The following is a 24,172-nucleotide window of genomic DNA, read 5'->3' as shown; positions in this document are numbered from 1 at the left end:
AAAAAAAAAAAAAGAAATTTGAACATAGACTTGGCATTAGATGACATTAGTAATTATTGTTTTTGTTAGGTGTATTAGTGGCATCGTGATTAAGGTTTTTTAAAACAACTTATCTATAGAAAGCTATATGCTGAAGGGTTTATAGGAAAAAATCTCACGATTTTTGAGATTTGCTTTAAAATATTCTGATTTTGTACATGTAGTCAATGTGCTGCTCATAATCCAAAGATTCTTCTAGGTGTTCCAAAATATAAGGGCTGATAAGATGCGTTTTTAATCAAAGCTCGAAAAGATAGTGAAGAACCAAAGATGATATTGTAGGGTTTTCGTTCAGTGATAAAGCTTAGGATTGTATGGTTTCCAGGTGGGTCGATAATCTTACCTTGCAATAGTGAAATAGTTCAAAGCCTCTCTTTGGACAAAGTCAGAGACCGAATCTTAAAGTGTATGTAGAGGCCCTTACCCTGGGTAAAGAGCACTCTATGTAATTTATTGCTTTGCACTTCTAAAGACGTGAGGATGAGCCCACAGGTATCCAAGGCCCTTGCTTCCTTTGGTTTCTTTGATTTCCTTTGAGCCTTTCCAGGACCCCGATGGGCAGCACACATCTGGTTTTCATGTCTTTGTTTCCTCTGGTGGACTGTTTCTGGTACTCTTCATAAGGTGTTTCTTGGCATATTGAATAAAACTTTTTGTTTTGTTTTGCTCTGTAAGAACAGAAGAAGCTGTAGCCTCTGACACCTACTGTTAAATGCCAATAAGGCAACCCACCCCAAGTCACTGTACCAAACCACATCTCCAGATGTTCATGGCGGGATGTTGAGTGGCACCACCATTTGAGAACTACTGTCCTCTTTGGGGAGCTGTTCTGAAAGACTCTGCTTTTAAAAATGCACAAGGATCATAGTACTCATTATTCAGGCAAGAATTATCCATTTAGATGCTAAATCTATTTGATGAAATTTAGTTGGTGAACCAGGGTATTCTCAAATTATCTCCCCTCAGATCATAGGTTAATTGTAAAGGGGAGGAAAGTACCTTTACTGTGAAGAAATCTAGTGGCATCTCTTTTATCTAAGAGATCAAAGTGAACATCAGTAAATGAACAAACGGATGTCACGTGCCTCCTAATGAGATGCATCGAGAAGGACACATCACCCGTGTAGTGTTCTCACTCTTCTGCCCCCCAAAGCATAACTGAATCTAATTATCAGGGAATAATTGGACAAACCCAAACTAAGGGGCTTTCTACAAAAAATTGGCCTGCATGTTCCAAAAATGTCAGTGTCAAGAAAGTAAAGAAAGGCTAAGGAATGATTACAAATTAATGGAAACTAAAGAAACATGACAACTGAGTGCCATGCATGATCCTGGATTGGATCCTGAATTGGAGCAGGGACGCCATGAAGGACAGTGTTGGGGAAATGGACAACTTGAATATGTACTATATGTTTAATAATAGCGTTATATTTCCTCAAATTGGAAATCAAATTGTGATTATGTAAGAGAATGCCTCTGTTCTTTGGCGATAACACATTGAAGTATTTGTGAGTAAAGGAACATGATGTCTGCAACTTATTCTCAAGTGGTTCAGGAAAATAAAACATGATGTATATGCGTGTCAATCTCTGTATATCACAAAATATTAACAATGGGCGAATCTGGGTGAAGAGTACATGGATGGTCAGTACACTTTCCGGGCAACATTTATACAGTATGATATTTTTATAAAATGAGGAAGTTGAAACAGGGAATTTGGAAAAATGTTAAAACAAGAAAGTAGAGAAGTTGGTGCCACTGTCAGTGAAGAGAAACTTTATAGACTCCGTTTTATATATATATATGTATATGCTGTTGGCTGTTTCTATTCTAAGCCAGATCTTGTGCCTTTTCAGGTATCGGATTTGGAGGGACACTGCCAACTGGCTGGAGATTAATCCGGACACTGGTGCCATTTCCACTCGGGCTGAGCTGGACAGAGAGGACGTTGAGCATGTGAAGAACAGCACGTACACAGCCCTCATTATAGCTACTGACAATGGTAAGGGCACCCTTCCCATCTGGCCTTTGCGGCCTCACCTAGCTTGCAAGGATAGCCTTGTTTGCTACCCTTCTTTTGGAGGCATGAGTTCATGTTTTCTCTTTTATTCTAAACAAAAGCATTCTCATTGTCAAAAATGCAAATAATTAGGAGTTCCTTTTCATCACTCCCTATCTATCTATACTCAAACCTCACTCCTTCCCAATGGGAGCCAGACTGCCTGGCTTTAGATCCTAGGACCAAAGCTTAATACATGTGTGACCTTGGACTGACTACCTAATATTTTTGTTCCTCAGTTCCTTTATCTGACAAAATGCTAATAAACCGTCACAACTAAATGAGTTAATTTATTTAAAAAATACCTAGAATAGTGCCTGCTACATAGTACATGCTCTATAAGGACTGTCATTTTTATTATTGTCATTATCCTCGTTCTTAGTGAAGTTTGGCTCCTTCCAGACTATTTCTGTGTATTTGAATACATTTATGTGCATGTAGAAGTATAGTTTGTTTTAAAACCACTATCTGGTTTATAGCCTATTTTTGTTTTTATTAAAAACATGTATCTTATACATGTTGTTTTAAGTTAAAACAATTATTTTTACTTGGCTATATGTCTTTAAGACACACAGATCTACCATGGCACATAATAGATCTGCAGGCATACCTTGGAGATATTGTGGGTTCAGTTCTAGACCACTGCAATGAAGTGACTTGTAATCATTTTGCTGGTGGAGGGTCTTGCCCTCAATTTGTAAACAATGCAACATCTGTGAAGCTCAATAAAGTGAAGCGCAATAAAATGAGGTCTGCCGGTACCACTTTCAGTAAAATGAGGTTATCTGGATATTGCATAATTTAATCACTGACAATTACAAGACCTCTGGGGTGTTTTTAGTTCTTCATTATTTATGTAAGTGATAAGTAAACATCCTTGTATACATGCCTCTATGTGCAACTATTTCCCTTGGATAGATATTCAGAAGCAGAATTGCCATGCTTCCCCAAAAATCAGACCTAGCCGGACAATCAGCTCTAATGCGTCTTTTGGAGCAAAAATTAATATAAGACCCAGTATTATATTATATTATATTATATTATATTATATTATATTATATTATATTATATTATATTATACCCGGTCTTATATGACATTATATCATATAAGACCCGGTCTTATATTATAGCAAAATAAGACCGGGTCTTATATTTATTTTTGCTCCAAAAGATGCGTTAGAGCTGATTGTCCGGCCAGGTCTAATTTTTGGGGAAACACGGTACTGCTAAAGAGACCTGCTAACCTCTCATGATTAAATTCACTTTCTCTTTCTCATTCCCCAACCTCCCGAGGTAGTAATTCCAGACTTGACAATCTGGAAAGCAGAGGACAAGGCAAGTAAGGCCATGATGGGGCTCTGTGATGCTTTTGTGTAAAGGGAAAGCTAATCCATTGCTTCAGCTGCCGTTCCACACTGACCAGCTATCTCCGGCTGTGTGGAATTCCCTAGCCTGGCCTGAGATAAACTGAGGAAATAATACCCAGCCAAGGTTGATAAACTTTCTGTAAAGGGCCAGGGAATAAATATTTTAGCCTTTGTAGGCCATATAGTCTCTGTTGCCATTGTAGTCCAGAAGCAGCTATAGACAATCAATGAAGGAATGAGTATAGCTGTGACCCTGATTTGTCCAAAAAGCCTGAGTTTGCTGCCCTTTCACCTAATAATGGCTAAGGTGTGGTTGTTTTGAACAATTCCTTCAAGGGCTACTTTGTGCATGACTCAGTACTTCCTGACTTAAGTCTTAAAAGAAAATGAAGTTTCATCAGAAAATCTCTTTAAAAAAATTTAAATGACACCTGCTCATTGTTAAAACAAGAAAATTTACATGATAAGGTAAAAAAATCCATCCACGGATGAATACTAGATAAAAAAATGTGGTATATATACACACAATGGAATATTATTCCAGCCTTAAAAAGGAAGAAAATCCTGTCACATGTTACGACATGAACAAACAGTGAGGACATTATACTAATTGAAATAAGCCAGTCACAAAAAGAAAAATATTGTATGCTTCCACTAACATGAGGTATTAAAGTAGTCAAATTCATGGAAAGTAGAATGGTGGTTACCAAGAACTGGAGGGGGAAATGGGGAATTGTTTCATGGATGTAGAGTTTCAGTTTTGCAAGGTGAAAAAGTTCTGGAGAGCTGTTTCACAACAATATGAATATACTAACACTATTGAACTGTACACTTAAAAAGATGGTAAATTTTATGCCTTTTTTAAAAACCACACAGGAAAAAAAGGCAAAAAAAATATCACTACAGGCTTGCCACCCAGGTATAACTATTTACAGGTTTGAGATATAGTCCTCTGGGGTTTTTCCCCCCCCTATAATATACTAATATTGATGATAACGAAGATTCCTTGAGTACCTACATTTTCTGCTACCATATGCTAGGTGCTGCATCAGGATGTAAAAGAAATGCAAACAAAAGTGTATATGAACTTCCAAATCTATTTTGAAAAGCAACTTGCAGCAAGTTTTAAAGGCTTAACCCTTTGATAATGACCTTAAAGCCACAGAAGTTCAGAAAAGGGGGAACTGGTCGGGGGTAATGAGGACTTCTTGGAGTGGCGAAAATTTAATGGATGAATAAAGATAAGTGAAGAAGAGGAAGGAGGGTACCCTTGGTGTGAAGAATAACTTGAATAATTATTATGAAAACGGGGACTACGCCTGTTAGAGACTTGCCCAACCAGGAGTGCAGATGCCCTGGGATTGGCAGGATAGGCACCAGGACAGGCTTTGGGTTCAGTCTGATGGGAGGCAGCAGGGATTCATCAATGTTCCTGAGCTGTGGTAGTTCCTACGTCTTTTCTCTTAGGTTCTCCACTTGCTACGGGAACAGGAACGCTTCTCCTGATCCTCTCCGATGTGAATGACAATGCCCCCGTACCAGAACCTCGAAGCATGGACTTCTGCCAGAGGAATCCACAGCCTCATATCATCAACATCATTGATCCAGACCTTCCCCCCAACACATCTCCCTTCACAGCAGAGCTAACACACGGGGCAAGTGTCAACTGGACCATTGAGTACTATGATGCAGGTGGGCATTTGAGTCTTATTTCCGAAACTATGCTCTGATCCTCGTGCTTTCCTGGCCCCAGCCTCTGCCCTCTCTTTTGAAATTCTCAATTTCCAGGTGACACCCCTTTCATTGGATTCTTGTTCCCTTGTCCCCTTTACATTTGAGGCATTCCACCAGAGGTCCCTGTTCTTCTGCCTGACTCTGTAACATACTGCCCAGTAATCTGTAACCCAAACACCTCTGTTCTCCATCTTATTCTACAAAAAAACCTTTTTTTCCCCCTGGTCCCATCATCTACTTTTGTTGCTTCCTCTAGAACATGAATCTATCACTTTGAAGCCCAGGAAAACCTTAGAGTTGGGTGACTACAAAATAAATCTCAAGCTCGCAGATAACCAGAACAAAGACCAGGTGACCACCTTAGACATCTTTGTGTGTGACTGTGAAGGGGCCGTCAACAGCTGTAAGAGGACCGTGGCTTATGCCGAAGCCGGATTGCAGGTCCCTGCCATTCTGGGGATTCTTGGAGGCATCCTTGCTCTGCTAAGTAAGTATAGTTGCAAGTGTTTCAGCATTTGAGTTCTAACATGGGGGTGGTTTATCTCTTACTGAACATTTCAGAGATAAGTGGTCCAAGACTGAAAGGTAACATGACATGTTCCATTAAAATCTTTCAGTCCCTCAAGATGGTGCTTCTCAAGCTCAAGTATATACAAATCACCTGGGCCTCTTTTTAACATGAGAATTTTGATCCAGTACATCAGGAGTGCGGCCTCAGATTCCAAATTTCTAACCAGCTCCCAGCAGGATGTTGCAGGTCCTTGGATCAGCTCAGGGCAGCAAGGCCTTGGGGTGCTGTCCTCATCAGCGTGGTCAGAGTCAGCCAGCTCACCACCCCACCCCCACCTCCACACTCCATCCTGGAGGAGGGATGATAGAGGAAGTGGAAGGCACATAGCACCTTCACTCACATCCCACTGGCCAAACACAGCCTCACCTGGAAGTTCCCACCCTAACTGGGTGACCATGTGCCCAATTAAGTCTTGGCAGAGGGTAGGGGTGGAGTGTGGGTTGAACAGTGAGTATCAACTGAGAGGACGAAGGGGGAAAATGACAGTGGGGAGAATTTAGCGGTTTCTGCCATAGTCCTTACAATTGTTGTCACCCGAGCCCACCTATGGTTGGCACAGATGCTGTTATGATTTCTAAAACCTGGCAAAGGCAAATCAATTAGAAAGCCTTCAAAGATAATGTATAATAAAGGTGGTCTAGGCCATAAATGCCTTCAGAGTCAGAAGAGAGGGTTATTAATTGAGTCTCAAGAAAGGTTTGGTGAAAGATGTAGGATGGTTGGGGAATCCTAGGCTGGTGGAATCCAGGTAGGCAGACGGGCATTTGTGAGGGTTCCCACACGCGTGAGAGCACAGAGGGAGGAAGGCTTGATTGTACTGTAGAGCAGTGAGGAGACCAACCTGGCTGGAGTCGTAGAAAGTTCTTAGAGGGAGCAGTGAGACCAACTCTGGGCTTTCAATTTAGACTCGGCACAGGTGCTATTGATTCTGCTGCTGCTGCTGCGACAGGTTCAAGGAGGGGTTATCTTTTTACCTTCAGGAAATGCTTACAGTGCATCCCGTTCACTCCTGTCCTCTGCTGTCTGTGTCCTCTTAAAATTGAGAAGGAAGACAAGTGTTGTTTAGAATTCAGTGAGTTTTCTAGAACTTTGTTCCTCCAGGATTTGGGATTAGGTTAGTTCACCTTCCTGTCTTAGGGGTGGTAACAGATGCCCTACTTACTTACTTTCCACTTACTCACTTACTTCTTCATCAAATTCTATTTGAATGGGCTAGTCTGCTTTGGGGACAGTGGTTACTGACTAGTACTTTCATTCTAAGGGAAATATTAAAGATTGTAGTTATGCTTAAAATAGTGACTTTTTAGTAATACCATTACCTAAATTTGCTATGGGTATATTTCATTAAACACAAGGGCCGAGAATGACATTTTGGCATATTCAAATGTGCACAACATTTAAAACAGAAGCAGTGCCAGGATTCAGATTTCCAGCTTCTTATTCCTTATGGGCAAACATAGAACTTACACTTCTAAAGAATGCTCTAGAGAGGTCCCAGGATGCTCCTGCCCGTACCATTTCCACTGCCTGGAACATGGTCCCTCAGATTTTGGGAAATGACTGATTGGTTTGAGATCAAGGCATGAATTAGATGTGAATTCATATATAATCGTCCACTATGTGGTACTGCGTATGTTACCTTCATAACCATGTGTGTTGTCTAACAGCCATCTGTCTGGTATGCAAGGCAGTGGTGCCCTGTGATACCTGCTCATGGCTTTCTTGACCTGTGGCTCTCACTGCCGTCTTCTCCCCTCTCCAGTCCTGATTCTGCTGCTTCTGCTGTTTATTCGGAGAAAACGGGTGGTCAAAGAGCCCTTACTGCCCCCAGAAGATGACACCCGGGACAACGTTTATTACTACGATGAAGAAGGAGGGGGCGAAGAGGACCAGGTGGGTTTGAAAAACTGTAGTAAAAAGCTTAATGGTAATCTCTTTATTTGGAAGAAGTAATGGTTAGAAGGCAGACTTTTGAAATAGCTGTGTCACTTTGTATATTATCTTTTTAAAGCCTTACCCAAGACCATGGGCATTATCATTAGCCACCATCCTGAGTACAACACTGCTGACATTTATTGATTGCTTACTGTTCTGTACTCAGATGACTGAACAAAGGCACAGAGTAGTTAAGCAACTTGCCCAAAGTCACACAACTAGGAAGCATTAGAACCAGCTGGTCTGACTCCAGAGCTAACTCTCTTTATCGCTAGTCATAGAACATGAACTTCATTCAAATTATCTTTGACATAGAGCAGTGGATCTGCTTAAATATTTTGGTTCCCTTGAGTTATTTTAGCTCTGCTAAACTGTTTTTGCTTTTTGTAGATGTTACATATTTAGGCCTTCTTTATTTTTCCTGATTTGGTGATGGTCTTAACTTGCCTTACCAAGGAGTTTTCCAGAGAAGTTTTGAAAGTCTGTGTATTTAGAAAGGGAAGCATAGGACCCATCACAGAATCCTGAGAAGATGGGAAGGGAGTGAATATTTGCTGAGTAGTAATCTAATAATCATACCCTCTGAAGAGTTAATAAGGTACAACAGTCTACATTTGCATACCCACAAGTGTTCCTCACAGTCCTTTTATGCAGTATTTCCTTCCAGTGCTGTTTTGAAGACTTTCAAGTTGGAAGCTATCATTTCAGATTACATTGGCATTTGCTTGTAAATATCATACAGTTGGCTGTTAAGGCATTATCCAATACCATAATCTGTAAACCAAATCGAAACCCTGTTTCACACTTTGCTATACCTGTACCTTTTCCTCCAAAGGACTTTGACTTGAGCCAGTTGCACAGAGGCCTGGACGCTCGGCCCGAAGTGACTCGCAATGACGTGGCACCAACCCTCATGAGTGTGCCCCAGTATCGGCCCCGCCCTGCCAATCCTGATGAAATTGGAAACTTTATCGATGAAGTAAGTAAACAAAGTCAAAAGCCAAGGAGCAACTCATCTCTAAACTTAGAAAGGAGTAGTTGTGTCGAAAGTCAGAAAGAATCTAGATTCTTTCCTTTACCATATTTTCACCTTGCATGATCCCTGAGCCCCATTTTTTTATAAAATTTGTGTCTCACCAGAATTTCAGAACTAATAGCATTTCGAACTGGTCTTATATGCAAAGTCTGTATGGTAAAACCAAGAAATACTTGAAAGGATTTAATAGACCGAGACATGAAATTCAAGAGGTTCAAAGTAGATCCAGTTTGATTTCTCTAATGGGTCTCTTTCCCCCTGCCTGCCACAGTTGGTTGGGATGTAAGATTAAATGTGTATCACAAGTCTACCCTGAGGGCCAGAAAAATAGCATCCATATTGTAAATGTCAGAAATGCATTCAGCTCTAAATGCCAGAAGCTTGAACAGATAGAAGTAGATTTACCTCTTGCAAGTAGAAGGCTAGGGTAAGCAGTCGAGGCTGGACCCTCAGCCTTTTGTCTTCCTGCTACATGATCCAAGCACGTAGATCTTTGTTCTCATGCTTGTTGTCTTATGAGCCCAAGCTGGCTGCCACACTTCCAGGCCTTGGATCTGTATTCCAGTCAGAAAGAAATAGGAAGAGAAGGGCAGAGGGAAAAAAAAAAAGAAAAAAAAAAAATATATATATATATATATATATATTTCTTCTAGCAAACTGTTTTGAAACAAGGGATTTCATTCTATGTTAATGGCCAGAACTGTCACAAGATTATCCCCATCTGCAAGGGAGGGTGGGAAATAAAGTGTTAAATTAGTTTAGGGTAAGATGAAGAAGAAATGAGGGTGGGGATGAGCAAAGAACCAAGTAAGAAAGTAAGATAACAGTCCACGACGATCTAGTTCCTTAAACTATGTTGCCTGATCACTTGCTCAGTGATTGGAATGGTTTTCCGGGCTTGCTTGTCTGATGGTCCAGTGGCCCACGGCAAGTCTTCATGGTAGGGGCTGGCTTTGCATTAGCTTCTCTTGGCAGTTACTGTCAACAAGGACTGAATATACAAAGCACAGCAGTGATGGAAGTGACAAGCCATATTCATTCTAGATCTTAGACAAAACTAGAAACAGGAAGGGCCAGTTTTAACCATCCCTTTTAGATACATCTGCATTGGAGTCCTTTCCTCCATTCATATTCATTTGCATGGTAACATCTGACCGTAGCTTTTTTTTTCAATTACAAAAATAATATGTTTTATAAGTTATGACAATATATATAAAGAAAAAACCCAAAATGCAAGTTCCCCTCAGTTCCCCTGACCCTACTCACCAGAGTTAACTGTTAACTACGTGGCATTCATCCTTCCAGACCTGTCCAGGCTGAAATGTATACCTGTATGGACTGGCATGGCTGTCCTCATTATTTTTAGCCTCTGCCCATCCAAATTGGTTGGTGCTTAAATCTCCACTGCTTCTATATTTTACCGCTTTAGTTTAGAGGGAAGCTATTCTGCATATTTTCCCGTAACTTTCCTTAAGATATCATGTGTATCTTCTTCCTTGGCAGTGTGTATCCATTTACCTCTTAGTCTTAATGGCTCCTAGTGTTCTATAGGATGTTTGCATTGACATGCGGTCCACTTTGCTTGAGGCGCCCATGGGAGGCCTCTTACCTAAGGTGACAAGCGTGCAGAGAGTCTTTTCATGGAAAAATCCTGTTTTCTTCCTTCTTCTTTAGAACTTGAAGGCGGCCGATAGTGATCCCACTGCTCCGCCTTATGACTCTCTGCTTGTGTTTGATTATGAAGGAAGTGGTTCCGAAGCTGCTAGTCTGAGCTCCCTGAACTCCTCGGAGTCAGACCAAGACCAGGACTATGACTACCTGAATGAATGGGGCAATCGCTTCAAGAAGTTGGCAGATATGTACGGAGGTGGCGAGGATGACTAGGGGGTGCAAGACCGATGATGGGGAGAGACGTGGGCCCCTGTACTCGTGATGGGAAATGTCGGAATAATTCTTCTGGTGGTTTTGCAGCTCCTTTCACTTGAGATGAATTTCTGAGGAAGAGAGACTGCGATCAGTGATGCAGTTAGGATAGTTATAATTTCCACTTTATAGATCTAATTTGTATGAGTTAGAAAGATTTTTGACTTATTCCTTGAATCTTTTCTTTCATCACTCTGTACATGTGATGATGTCCAAAAGACACCCAAATTATGATATTTCAAAAGAATAGTTTCAGCCTCAGAACTTGAAACTTGCATATTTTCTTAAGGGCTTTGTCTCATTTTTATAAGGAAAGGGAGGGGTCACCTGCTCTGTTGTTTTGTATATATATGTATAAAATTTATTTTTAATTTGTGTGCTTTTTTAAAAAATTCTTATCACTGCACTGGTGTCCCATGTTCCAATGTCCACTCTTGCTCCTGAATTTACATTGTCCCAGACAGGAGTCCACTGATTCAGAAATTACTGGGCCCTTTTAGGATAAAAGGGCCATAGCTTGACTAGTTATTGTGTATTCTTCAGACCTTTAACGGTTTTCTTTTTTCATCTCCTCAGCATGTAACTTGAAATGGGCATCTATCCATATACTTGTTCTGAGTACGAATGTTTGTTATATGAATGTCATTATGGGGTACTTTGGTTCTCAACAGGAGCCTTGACCAGAAAAGGAGTTTTCAGGTGCCACTTACCTTTTAATGTTTATTTATCACTAAAACTAAGAGTGATACATTTCGAGACTCAGAATAGTGCCTGAAGTGTTGCAGCCAAAGAGAGAAGGTGGCTTGTTATAGCAGAGGGGGAGCATGAAAAGTGGGCTTGCAGATCGCAGGAGAAATTGTCACTGAGCCTGGTAATTTAGCAAACTGAGGCTGAGAACGGTTGAAGCGGTTCTGCCTCTAGCCCTGACAATTCTGGAAGATTGGAAGAATCTCAACACGTGTTTCCTACCAGGACCTTTAGATCATGGTTTGTATCTGAAGCCCACAATCCCCACGGGCCTATTTTTGTTGATGGCTACAGAAAGTACTGGCTGATGTGAACACATTTGCCCCAAATTCCATGTGTCATAGAAAACTGAGACAGAAAATCCAATTTTTTTTCTTAGGAGCAGGGGAGGATAGGAATAAGGAGAACCTTGATTTGGATCTCCTTTTAGTTGAAATGTGACCGTCAAGAAACTTCTGACAACAAAAAGTTTTATCGAAATTACTTCACTGTCTTGTCAACTGTTTTTTGAAGGAAAAAAATCATCCCTGCAATCACTTCTTGGAATTGTCTTGATTTTTCAGCAATTTAAAGCCTACCTAATGTAGTTCTGTTTAGAGACTATCATTGTAGTTTTGAGTGTATATGTGTGTGGGTGCTGTTAATTTTGTATTTTCTTTGGGGGTGGAAAAGGAAAACAATTCAAGCTGAAAAAATTATTCTTAAATACTCATTTTTATAAATTTTATTAAAGAATTTTGTTAAACCATTGTCAAACTTGTTTTATTTGATTACACCACAATTCCAGGCAAGACAAATGGTCGATGAACTCAGTTTAAACATGGAGAAAGAAGTTTCATGTTCAAATGACCTCCAGAAATTTGTGTCATTTTGTTGTGGGCAGAGTGGGGGGAAACTGGATTTACAAGGTCACTTTATTTGAAAAATGTCTATCCATGTGGCATATATCAACAGCACAAAAGCAACTATGGCAAAATGTTTACAATGACTGCACCCATAGTCACTGCAGCATTATTCTTAATAGCCAAAAGGTGGGAATAACCAAAGGTCCATTCATGAATGAAATTAAGCAAAATGTAATATATACATACCATGAAATGTTCTTCAGCCTTAAAAAGGAGAGAAATCCTGACATCGCAACATGATGAACTTTGAAAACATGACATCAAGTGAAATAAGCCAAACAAAACGACAAATGATTCCACTTAAATGTACCTGGAATAGTCAAATTTATATGATAGAAAGTAGAGTAGAGGTTCCTAGGGCTTGAGCGAGGGAATGGGGAGTTAATGTTTAATGGGTACAGAATTTCAGTTTGGGATGATGAAGTTCTGGAGATGGGTAGTGGTGTTGGTTGTCTAGCATGGCGAATGTACTTAATACCACTCAATTGTTTACTTCAAAATGGTTAAAATGGTCGATTTTGTTATGCATATTTTACCTCAATAAAAAGAAAAGTCTGACATGGGACTGTAAAATGGTTGCATAACACTGAAGGTAATTACTGCCGCTAAATTGTATACTTAAAAATGGTAAATTTGATGTCTACTTTACCATGCTAAAAGGGAAAAGTAGAACGAGGACAAAGAAAGATAATGGATATATAGAGAATAAAATTAAACTGTTTATGAAGTACCCACCATATGCATGAGGCTGTACTGGCAGGGAAATGTAACTTCTGAAAAAGACTACAGAGAGGGTAGTTACACCCAGCCGGGAGCCTAGCCTGGAGAGAGGCCTGGAGAACTGCACCTCCGCTTCCCTCTTGCTGGTTCTGTAGGTACTGGCAAGACAATGGAGCCATGCTGCCTGAGTTCAAATCCTAGTTCTTTCCAGCTGTGAGCTTAGACGAGTTACTTAACCTTTCCCTACTTCAGTTTCCTTATCTACAATAGGAGGATAACTATCCACATCATAGGGTCAATGTGGGCACTAGATGAGTTGATATGTATAAAGTGTTTAGAAGAGTGCCTGCCTGGCTTGGGGTAGTGCTCTGTTAAATGTCAGCTTTTATTTTGATTATTAAATAAGGGGCACAGCAAGGGAGTTTGGGGTAGAGGGAATCATTTAAGCAAAAGCAGGATGTTAGGAGAGAAAAAGCCACGCATTCCATTTTGGACTGGATTTAGTGGGTCAGATAGAACCATTAAAGTGTTTTGAGCAGGAGAACTATGTCATCCAAAGGGTGTTCTGTGAAGCTGCATCTGTTTGCAGGGATGATGAACCGGTCTGGGGAGGGGACTGGAGATGGGGAGGATTGACTGCTATCGCCAGAGACTAGAAGTTGGCACCACTGGGTAAAGAAATCCCCTAAATTGATATTGTCACAAAACTATACCTTCCATCTATTCTAAGGGCTCATCTTTCCTCAAAGTCATTTGTTTTCCCATAAATGCCCTTTCTCTCCCTCCCCTTTCCCTATTAATATAGTATATAACCCCCAAATCCTGACCGCCTCTGAGTCACATTTTTCTCTGAATTCTAAGATGTGAATAAAAATGTCTTTTTCTCTTGCCAATCTGTCCTTTGTTTAATTCACAAACCCCCATATTCAGAACCTAAGAAGGCAAAGGAAAAATTCCTCTCTGAAAAGGATTTGATTGATGCTAAAGGGAGTGGTAATATAGAGAAAACCTTTCCTTGAAGATAAAACAAGTTTCAGTGACCGCTTCTTTGTGGAGTGGATGGTGGGGGTTTATCACAGAGACTAAGGTTTTCAGACGGGTAGGGTTAATTTAAGAATTTTCAACTGCAAAATGGCATGCAACCACTCCAGTTATCACGTGTGGCTTTAGAAGACAAGAACCCTTAACTTGTTGGGGTCTTTACTGGGAGTTCTGTTTCTGTAAAACAGCCATTGATAACTATTGGATGCCATTAGCCTGGTTAGGTCTGGGTGGACCAAATTCCTGTCTGCGCTTTGCATGTCTGCCAGTGTTTCAGTACACGAATATTTTCATACTGAAATGTATATTGTTTCATGATAAACTACTTCTAGTTTCCTTCTTTATGTAACAATTAATTGTGCATGTAGGAAGGCTGTGTTAGCTGTGGGGGCTTTTCCTGGAGAGTGCAGAGGGCTCGAGAAAACATTTTTTTCTGTAGAACGAGCGTTCCCAACCGAGTCAGCCCCGCCTCATGACGCTGGCCCCGCCCCCAGCGCCGTGCACCTCCTGCCACGTTCAACATGGCGGCGGCCCCCGGCCGCTGAGGAGCCTGAACGGGTGGCAGGTGGCGCGGTTCACTCCAGTCATGGCGGTTCCCCAACAGGCCGCGGACTGCGGAGCTCTGGAAACTTGCGGTCTGGAGCGGATTTTGGAGGCTTTGAAACTGCTGCTGAGCCCGGGAGGTGAGAGGACGGACGTTGGCGCCGGTCTGCACCAGGGCTGCCCTGGCTCCCACACAGCGCGCCCCTCAGGCCCTCCCCGGGACCCCGGGGCGCTCCGCCCCTGGGGGCTTTGGTCCTTGCCCAGCCTCTTACTACTCTTGAGGAAACAGGTTCCAGGAGGGATGGGATCCGTTGAATATTGATACTAAGCAGCGTCTCTTGAGCGCTTATCTGCTGTCAGGCACTGTGTTAAGCGCCTTGGGTACACGTTTTCACTTAGTCTTAACTGCAGTCCTCTCAGGCAGGGACTGCGGAAGGAGCTTCAGAGACTGTAGGCGCTCTGAACGTATAAAGTGGGGTCCCACCTTCCCGAGGGTGCAGGGTCTAATGTGGACCCTCGTGATTTGTATAAAACGCCACGGAGTCCAGAAAAAGGAAGCGGTGACATTAGCTGGATTTGAGGAGAGTAGGGATTTACAGTCTATGGGAAGGATTTATGGTCACATTTTAATCTTTCATGGTGACTTGACAATATCTTCCCAATGTAGAATCTGAAGGGACCTTGGGAGTGGTTTAGCCTGATACTCTGCTTTCACAGCTGGGGTTTACTAAAGAGATTTAGTAACCCGCCCAAGATCAAGTGGTCAAATTAGGGACAGGACATGCACCTAGAGATTCGAAGTCTACAGAACCCCCTTCTCAGACCAAAACAAATTAGTACGGAGCCTCTGATGTTATCTGGAGCTTTGAGAAAGGACACAATTGGAGTGTATATCTTGGGGGAAGGGGTTTAAGGTGAGCAAGGTTAAGTACATGAAACGTCGTGAGGCAATGTTCCAAGTCTCAAATTTTGAGATACCCCGCAATCTGCAAAAACTCCCACAAACATTATACCATCCCTGAGGGGAGTGAAAAGAAGTTATTAATAATAGTAATTGAGTACCTACGAAGTATCAATCCCTATAGTATGCTGTTTACGTATATATCACTTAATCCTCAACAGTGTTCCATTTTACAGATGATGGAAACAAGGCTCAGACACCTTGGAAATTGCCTGATGTCAGTCTAGTAAGTGGCAGAGCTAGGATTTGAACTCAGGAGCCTCCCACTGTAGTATGACTGATACTATTTTGCCCCATAAAGAATTAAACTGCAAAATAGAGTTTTAACTTGCCCCTTGAGAGATGACTTGTCTAACAACTGCATCTAGAACATGACTTGAGAACAAGGTTAAATAAGGAAAAAATCTGGAAGTGATTATCACAAAGCACATATACTTCATTTATAGAAGACCTCTAGATTTTGAAGAGTATGTGCTGGAATTACATACGTGAACTCATTTGACTTAGGAGAATTAAAGCATTCCTATTTGAAAAAATGATTTAAGTAGTTGGTAAAATGATATTATTTTACACATATAGTCTTATATATTTGTGAATCTGCCTGCTGTTTTATCGTATAAGCTGCTGAGGGAATTAATATCTGTGTATCATGAGTATTCAGATATCCCTGATGGACAGAGGGTGTTGAGGAAACAGGATGAAAGTACTGGCTAAAATTACATCCAGCTGGATTAAACTTTTTTCTTAATCTGTTTTTAAATTGACTATCTTTGAGGTAGTATTATTGAGAGTTAACTATATATAGTATTCTATTATGAGTGCCGTTCGAGATACAAAAATATGAAACAGTCTGTGCTCTAAAGCATCCTGTCTCTCTGGGGAGATGGTACTATATATATAGACCAAAAGGTATTCACCATGGTGGTATAATACTAGAGGTGAATGGATGGTACAGATAGCAGTTGGATTAAGGAGTTATCCAGGAGTGAGGCTGTGGAAGGTCACAGGAGGAGGAAGAATTGAGTCTAGGTGGGAATTAATTAGAAAGAAAGGAAGATTCCAATAGTCTTTCACTTTTGTGCTACCAAAAGTTCTGCTGCATTAAGCGTTTTCTCTTCCCCTGCCTTCCATTTTTGTTCTCAATTATGGGACTGTGGGGACAGAGTCCCAGAGGGCAGTTTCCAGGCTCTCAGCCTCATGTGGAAAGGTGCTGGCTCGGGTAGTAGATGGCCATCAGCTGTGACTAGTTGGCCGTCAGCTGTTACCGGTTAGCCATTAGCCACTGATATAACTGCCGTGGCTAAACTAGCAAGCGCAGATTGTGTATTGCGAATTGCAGAGAGGCAGATTGCAGTTAGCAAGTGGGGTCGGTTGGCCGAGAAGCAGATGGCAGGTTGCGGATCGTGTGGCTCCTGCTTCCTGTATCTCCTACCCAGCCGCCAGCGAGAATATAGTGACTCCCCTATCTATGGCTCCGTGGGTGTTCCGTTTTGGCCTCATCATGTCCTGCGTTCTTATTTGGGTAGTGGGAGCTGAGACCCTGCGTGGCACCCTGCATGACAGACCATATAAGTTGTGAAGTCTGCTTTTAAATGTCACAAAGCAGACATTTAACTTGGTGATTGGGAAGAACAGATAATGCTGTTCCTGAGGGCAACATTTCCCAAAGTGTGATTGATAGGGGTGGTTTTAGGTGTATGTAGAGAAACATTTTGAGCCAGACTGCACAAGTTGAATATGCCCTGGGGAAAAAAGAAATAATACTCCCTACCTAAGAGTTGTTGTGAGGGTTGAGTTAAATACATAAAGCACTTAAAACAATGTATTAGCTTCTATTTAAGTTTTTAAAAATAATTTAATAAACACTTCTGGTACTCAGATAAATGGCAAAGTGGAAGCACCACTATGTGACTGAAATTTGGAAGACATTGTTTTAAGACAGATCTCTAACTTTTTGGTTTCAGCCCTCTTACACTCTTAAAAATTGTTGAGAACTTAAAAGAGCTTTTATGTGGGTTATATGTATCAATGTTTACTACATTAGAAATTAAGACCTTAAGAGCAACCTTTAAAAAATAACATTAATATACCCATTGCATGTTGACATAATGACATTATGTTGCAAAATATATTTTGCCACATAAAATAATGGGAAGAGTATCATGGTTTTACATTTTTGTAAATTTCCTTAATGTCTGACTTATTAGAAGACAGCTCGATTTCCATATTTGCTTCTCGGTTCAATCATGATAGGTTATTTTGATTGAAATAGATGAAGAAAATCTAGACTCACATGGATATGTAGTTGGCAAAGGGAGGTAATTTCAATTGCCTTTTCAGATAATTGTGTATAATATATTCTTTTATACTGTACTAAGACTCAATAAAAGGTAATTTCTTAAAGGTTAATTGCAATATGAAATCTGAACTCAGTGACCATTTCATACTTGCTACACTCATGAGAGCATAAAAGGAAGATAAATAATATCTTAGTATTAGGATGGAAATAGTTTTGAACTTGCAGATCCCTGAGAGAATCTCAGGAAACTCCTCAAAACCTGAGGCCCACGCTTTGAGAACTGCTGAATCAAGGCAATGCCTTTATTTTCAAATAGATTTTATTTTTATTGCCAGTAGAGGGCAGAAAAGACTACTTTATTAAGGGGCTCTTGAAAACCATAGCTGATAGCTTTTGTTTTAAATCACTTCCATTGTGCCCAATGTTTGGGTTCAAAGAGCTTATAAAGTCACAGGAAGTCACTTAGAGGTTGTTTAGTGAGCTAATGGTTGGTTGCAACAAGCTTTGAGAACACTCATTTCCTTTTTAGGTATGGATTAGCCAAAGGAACCACATATTCATGCCAGTGAATAACGGAATACTCTTTGTTCACTTTAGAACACTATGTTTAATGAACATGTCATTAAAAAACATTCAATATAATTTAATGGCTTCACCTAGTAGAACAGTTTGACTGAATGAGTCTTCTGTGGTCAGTGTTCAGCTTTTTAAAATTTCTGTTCTTGCTACAAACGAAGTCCATTAAGATGACTAAGACATGGCCTCTGCCTTCAGAACACAAGCGGGATAGAACTAGATGAAGTATAACGTACTAGGGACACTTACTACGCCCAAAGTGCTACGGGAAGGGAGGAAATGTGGTCTTGAATTCTGCCAAGGCTGGGCTGGCACAATTAGGGAAGGATTTCCGGAGGCAGTGATATCTGAACCAGGCCTCCGAGGATGAACTGGAGTGGGCAAGGCTGTCCCGCAGAGGGAAGTACAGTTTGTTTTCCATGTGTATTATCTGTTTGTTTGTTTTTCTCCAAAAGGATCGGGCTCAAGTTCACTACAGATCACAAAACATGATGTCTTGTTGGCTACTTTAAAGTCTAATCTGTCTGTTGTGGAGGATAAATTTCTGAAGGATCCTTACTGGAAGAAATTGAAACTCCTGAGGGATGAAATTGCTAACAAGGCAGAATGGCCACAAAATTCTGTGGATGTCACCTGGAGTTTTACCTCTCAAACCTTACTGTTGCTGTTGTGCTTGAAGGAAACCATGATCCAGCTTGCAGCTGATTTCAATCCGGGTCAGCCCAACCCTCGGACTCCAGAAGCTGCTCCTGCCCTGAGCCCGGATACACTTAGTGTCTCACAGCAGAAGACTGTCCAGTCAGTTTTGCAGTTTGTAGTCACCTTGGGTGTCTGCCCCTATCTCAGGCCTGGTGTTGGAGTCCCTTTGAGATACAGGACTGAGTTTGGGGCTGTTGTTCAAGACCTGGTGTGTCTCGATGCTGCCCCCGAGGCCACCCGGAGACTGTATACCAGCTGCAGGGTCCTCCTAACTGTTGCTCAGCACGCATCTCTGGGGAGCTTGATTTTCTCTCGCCATTTTGGGGATATTGCAGCAGGTTTGTGCCAACTGGGATTCTGCCCAACAAAGACAAAGCCACTAAAACCCGAGGAAGAGGTAAATATATAGAGAGAGGTGTGTGTGTGTGTTTGAGTCTATATGAGTCTGCGTATATATTTCTGTGATTGTTGTAAAAGATAAGCCTTCGTTCTTTGGAAAAGGACTGATGGAAAGGTCTAGAATTCCTGTTGAATGCCAAAGCATAGCCAGTAGATAAATGAATCTTTTTAGAGGGTAGAACTTTCATTTATTAGATGATAGTCCTTTGCACTCCTGGAGAGTCCATCTCATCTGTCTCTTGTCAATTTTGTGGAACAGCTATTTGCAGGCTCTTTCTTTGAGCGTCTCTTTCCTTTTTTTTTATAAAATGTGTATAGTAATACCGGCCTTGGAAGGTGGTTGTGAGGATTAAGGATAATGTGTATAAAGTACCTACCCCAATCCCCAGTGGTACTCATCAAAAAGTAATAGCTATTAATGTTAGTATTAAACTACACACACCTCCTTCATTAAGTTCTTGTGATGATTAATGAGGTAAAGTAGGTAAAGCAGCTGGTACACCGCGTCGTCCAGTCAACGTTAGTTGTTGTTAGGTGTTAGGGGTGTGTGCTGTTTTGCTGACACTCAGTCCTTCAGGATTTGAGTCCCTAGACTTGAAGGTGCTATGGAAGTGACAGGAGCATGAGACTCGGTTCTTTTCTCAAACTGCTCCCACATGAATTGAGACGAGACTCACAAGGATCACATAGCAAGGGCCAGCAGCGATGGCAAAGGCCCCGGGCCCAAAGAAGCTGTGCCTGTCTAAATGCATCGAGGGTCAGTGCAGCTCATGTGCAGCCGCTGCAGCCAGATCTCAATGCCCACCCAGCTCATTTTTCTGACACCTTTTTGTGCCACCCTCCAACTTGTTCCTGTTCTGTTTGTTCCCTTTTCTCTTTCTCCTGCCTGAGCTCACAGACTTTTACGTCAAAGCCACTGACATCCAAGCAGTGACACAAAATCCTGAACTCCCCCAGTGCCTTTATTTATGTGCAGCAGAGAGCACTGTGCTCTTTATGACAGGGTGTGGTTTCGACAGTTCTATCAGTGCCTGCTGCCTGCGCATCCCGGGACAGGGATGTCTGGATTGACAGGTCTTATCACTATTATTGGGGCTAAGAGGTGCCCCACAGGCCTAGGGCAGGAGAGAGAAAAGAGAGAGAGACACACAGAAAGGACCAAGTAGGGAGGCGGGGAAGAAGCTGACAGAAGGAGAAGTGTGATGGATGTACATTATGAAGCGGGACAAATCCCAGCTATAGCTGCTGTTCTAAGCAGCTCGAGTATTGTCATTTGTCAAATGGTAATGGGCAGGACCCTGAATGTTTTACTAAGTTACCAAAGGGGGTCGGTACTGTTGAGGTCCCAGGGGCCCCAGTAAATAGCACCCCTCTTTGCTGCCCAAGTTCTGAATGAATTAAAAGGCAGTAAACAAGAGTAAGAGATGAAAAATCAAAATGTCATCTCTGTCACTCATAAATGCAAAGTTGGAGGATATAGCTTCTAGATGGAGACAAATGGGCTTCCCAACAGTGCATTCCAGAATTAGACACACTCACTACTCCCCAGTTTTAAGAAGTGCTGGAAAACTGCAGCGCCTTCTGCCCCATGGCAGGGGATATGCCGCTGTAAAATCTGCAGCAAAGAAGAGCAGAACAGAATGTGGACTCACTCCCAAGAGAAAGATGAGGGACGAGCTGAGCCGTGTGAGCCAAAACTCGCCAGTGAGGATTTATTCCTAACTCACCAGTACGGTAGGTCAGTAGGTCTCCTGTCCAGAAGTGAGTGAGGGCCAGGAGAGTTTCGGTATTATAACTCCCTCCAGGTGAAAGGAAATTAAAAGGGGAAGGAAGCCTTTCTCTCCCCTCACCAGTGTCTTTGTACAGTGTTGTAAAACATTACCTTCTGTTGCCTGTCTGGTTTGTATTCCGCTAAAGCCAAGTACATGTTCCTTTTAGGTGTTAACTGAAGAGGAAAGAGCCCTATCTAGGGAGGCTTTGAGAGACATCTTGGATCAAGTATATCAACCATTAGCAGTTCGAGAATTACTTATCCTCCAGGGAGGACCACCGCAGGTATTCAGGCCTGGGGGCTCATGGTGAAGCATTCGTGATAATGTGCAGTGTGCTGTCATCTGGGAAAGTTGATAATCTCGTTGAATCTTATTTCATCTTTTAGATCATTAAGTCATTTGTAAAACTAAATTACGCTGACCCGAAGGATAATTTAAAAGGATTTTTCTTTTAATGGCATGATGGATGCTTTTCCCAAGAATACGGTAGTTTTATTTAAAATATATTTTATTCATTCTGAAACTGGATTTTTTTTTTTAAACTAAAATTTGACTGTTTGACAATACATTCTTTTGGCAGAAATATTTGGACCTCTTATTCTTTGAATGGAGTTTTTAAAGTCAAGAAATTAAAATTAGGGCTATTATTGGGACTATTCTTAGCTCCTTTGTTTGAAAAACGTAACAGTATATATTCTATAGGCATAAGATAGTTTCTTTTGTTCCTTAAAAACAATTATGTGAAATGGCTTAATTTGAGGATGTAGATGGGAATTATCCATTTACTTTTAGTACCTACATTTTAGTTTTGAATCTAGATGAGTAAAGCATGAGGGTCTGTAGGTCAGAAACAAGGACCAGCTGGAGCAGATGACTAAGATATCTCTTCATTGGTCCTTTTCATCTCCTGTGTAGGATGTCACTACAGCCTCTCCACTGGGCCTCACATTCTGCTTCTCTGAATGAGTCCACAGTTTGCCAGATTAAATCAAATACACTATAATGATAAGAACGCGGTGAAAAGCAGAGGCTCTGGCGTTCGGCATACCGGGATTCAACCCCAGCATGCACTTGTAAACCTTTAGTAGACCTTTGAATTAGCAAACTTTCCACCCCTCAGTGTCCTTCCCCATAAAATGGGGATGACAACAGCACCTTCCTTATAAGTCCTTTGTGAGATTATGTGGGAGGTTCTCAGCACAGTGCCTGGCACGTCATAACCTTCTCAATAAATGGTAATTATTAATCCCCCTTAAATCAAAGACAGGATAAGATAGTTAGGGTTAAATGTTTCTGTCACTCGTTTTTATGCTCACATCAAGTGCAGTAATTGACAGAAAAATGGTTAACATTTTCACTCAAAATAAGGGACACCAAATCTGTTTTGTTCGTGGTGGCTTCACAGAGCTCTCAAAAACCAGCCCTTGGAGAAATCCAACTTTTCTTGAAGTTGCTGTGTCACAAGGAATCAGAGTAGCTGAGACGGGGGGCAAGGACCAGAGTGCCCTCCCTCTTATGAACTGTCCTCCGGCTGGGGACGCGTGTTCATAGGAATCGTCTCTGGAAGCTGGATTTCAACTAGAAGGACTACGTTCAGGGTTTGGTCACATTAACCTGATGTTCCCCAAATCTGTATGTTATTCTCTGATGTGTTTGTCTGTTTTTGGGTTTGAAGCTTCATTTGATATTTCACTTGAAGTTTCATTGTATTTTTACTTTCTTAAAAGTGATGCTGAAGGTTTTGGAAAGGAGACAGTTTGTGTTTTTTTTTTCTTTTTCTTTATTTTTTTTTGAGAGGTTTTTTTTTTTTCCTTTCTTTTTTTTTAAGGAAAAAAATGTTGCTCTTTTAAAGTCTGTATAACCGTGTTTCCCCGAAAATAAGACCTAGCTGGACCATCAGTTCTAAGGCATCTTTTGGAGCAAAAATTAATATAAGACCCGGTCTAATTTTAATACAATATAAGACCAGGTATAATCTAATCTAATCTAATCTAATACAATACAATACCGGGTCTATAATATATAATATAATATAATATAATATAATATAACATAATATAATATAATGTTAATATAATACTGGGTCTTATATTAATTTTTGCTCCAAAAGACACATTAGAGCTGATGGTCCAGCTAGGTCTTATTTTCGGGGACACACGGTAGCATACTGTTAATTGTCAGTCTGTCTCAGCATATAACATATGTTTTAATAATGTCTACACATCCTCTCTGTGTCCCTGATACTCAGTCCATACCTTTCCCTTCCTTTTCAGTCCTGCTCAGATGTGAAGAGAGAAGTTAGGTGTCGGGCCCCAGCTTGGCTCCGGCGTCTGTGTGGGCAGCTGCTGTCTGAAAGGTTGATGAGACCGAGTGGTGTCCAGGCCGTAGTACGGGGCATTTTGGAAGGAGCAGGTGGTAAGAAATAAAATGTTTCTGTTCGTTTTGTATCCATTTCCCTTTGAGTCAGAGTGAATTATTGATCTTCAGCGTTTACCTTTAAAAGCTGATTGAGAGTAAACTGTGTGTTTGTGGAGGCTGAGGAGATTAGACTCGGAAGTTAAACCTTAGAGATGCACACTTTGGGATGAAGGTTTAGATTTATTTCCACAATTATATTCTCTTAAGTCCTCAGTGGAGGACTGAAAATGGAAAAAAGTTAATTATCATGCTAAGCGTGGTAATAGTTTTTCATTTATATTTCTTGTTTTATTTTTTAAATGAAAGTTTAAAGAGTCTAATAGGTCTACAAGGCTTATAGAGAAAAATAGCAGTCCTTCCACCATTCCACTCCATTTCCCACCCCCAGAAGAAACCACTTTCAACTCTTTTAGTGGGTTTCTCCTCTG

The 24,172-nt window shown here is 41.1% G+C and overlaps 2 protein-coding genes across 3 annotated transcripts in view; both read left to right on the top strand.

Moving 5' to 3' along the window:
• CDH1 (cadherin 1) overlaps positions 1-12,161 on the top strand; it is a 69,973-nt gene extending 57,812 nt beyond the window's left edge. For both annotated transcript variants that reach the window (XM_019756697.2, XM_074314681.1), the window contains 6 exons: positions 1,896-2,041; positions 4,933-5,157; positions 5,456-5,686; positions 7,533-7,663; positions 8,541-8,684; positions 10,416-12,161. In XM_019756697.2, the coding sequence (XP_019612256.2) occupies positions 1,896-2,041; positions 4,933-5,157; positions 5,456-5,686; positions 7,533-7,663; positions 8,541-8,684; positions 10,416-10,625 (1,087 nt within the window). In that variant the 3' untranslated portion in view covers positions 10,626-12,161. The remainder of the gene's footprint in view (positions 1-1,895; positions 2,042-4,932; positions 5,158-5,455; positions 5,687-7,532; positions 7,664-8,540; positions 8,685-10,415) is intronic.
• Positions 12,162-14,526: 2,365 nt separating this feature from the next.
• Positions 14,527-24,172, top strand: part of TANGO6 (transport and golgi organization 6 homolog) — a 140,603-nt gene continuing 130,957 nt past the window's right edge. Inside the window, exons 1-4 of the mRNA XM_019756706.2 lie at positions 14,527-14,760; positions 18,912-19,552; positions 21,493-21,609; positions 23,600-23,741. Of these exons, the coding sequence (XP_019612265.2) occupies positions 14,550-14,760; positions 18,912-19,552; positions 21,493-21,609; positions 23,600-23,741 (1,111 nt within the window). The 5' untranslated portion in view covers positions 14,527-14,549. The remainder of the gene's footprint in view (positions 14,761-18,911; positions 19,553-21,492; positions 21,610-23,599; positions 23,742-24,172) is intronic.

This window comes from Rhinolophus sinicus, linkage group LG11 (assembly GCF_036562045.2).
Source record: "Rhinolophus sinicus isolate RSC01 linkage group LG11, ASM3656204v1, whole genome shotgun sequence".
In the NCBI taxonomy this organism is placed as follows: Eukaryota; Metazoa; Chordata; class Mammalia; order Chiroptera; family Rhinolophidae; genus Rhinolophus; species Rhinolophus sinicus.
This window is presented reverse-complemented; position numbering and strand designations above follow the sequence as displayed.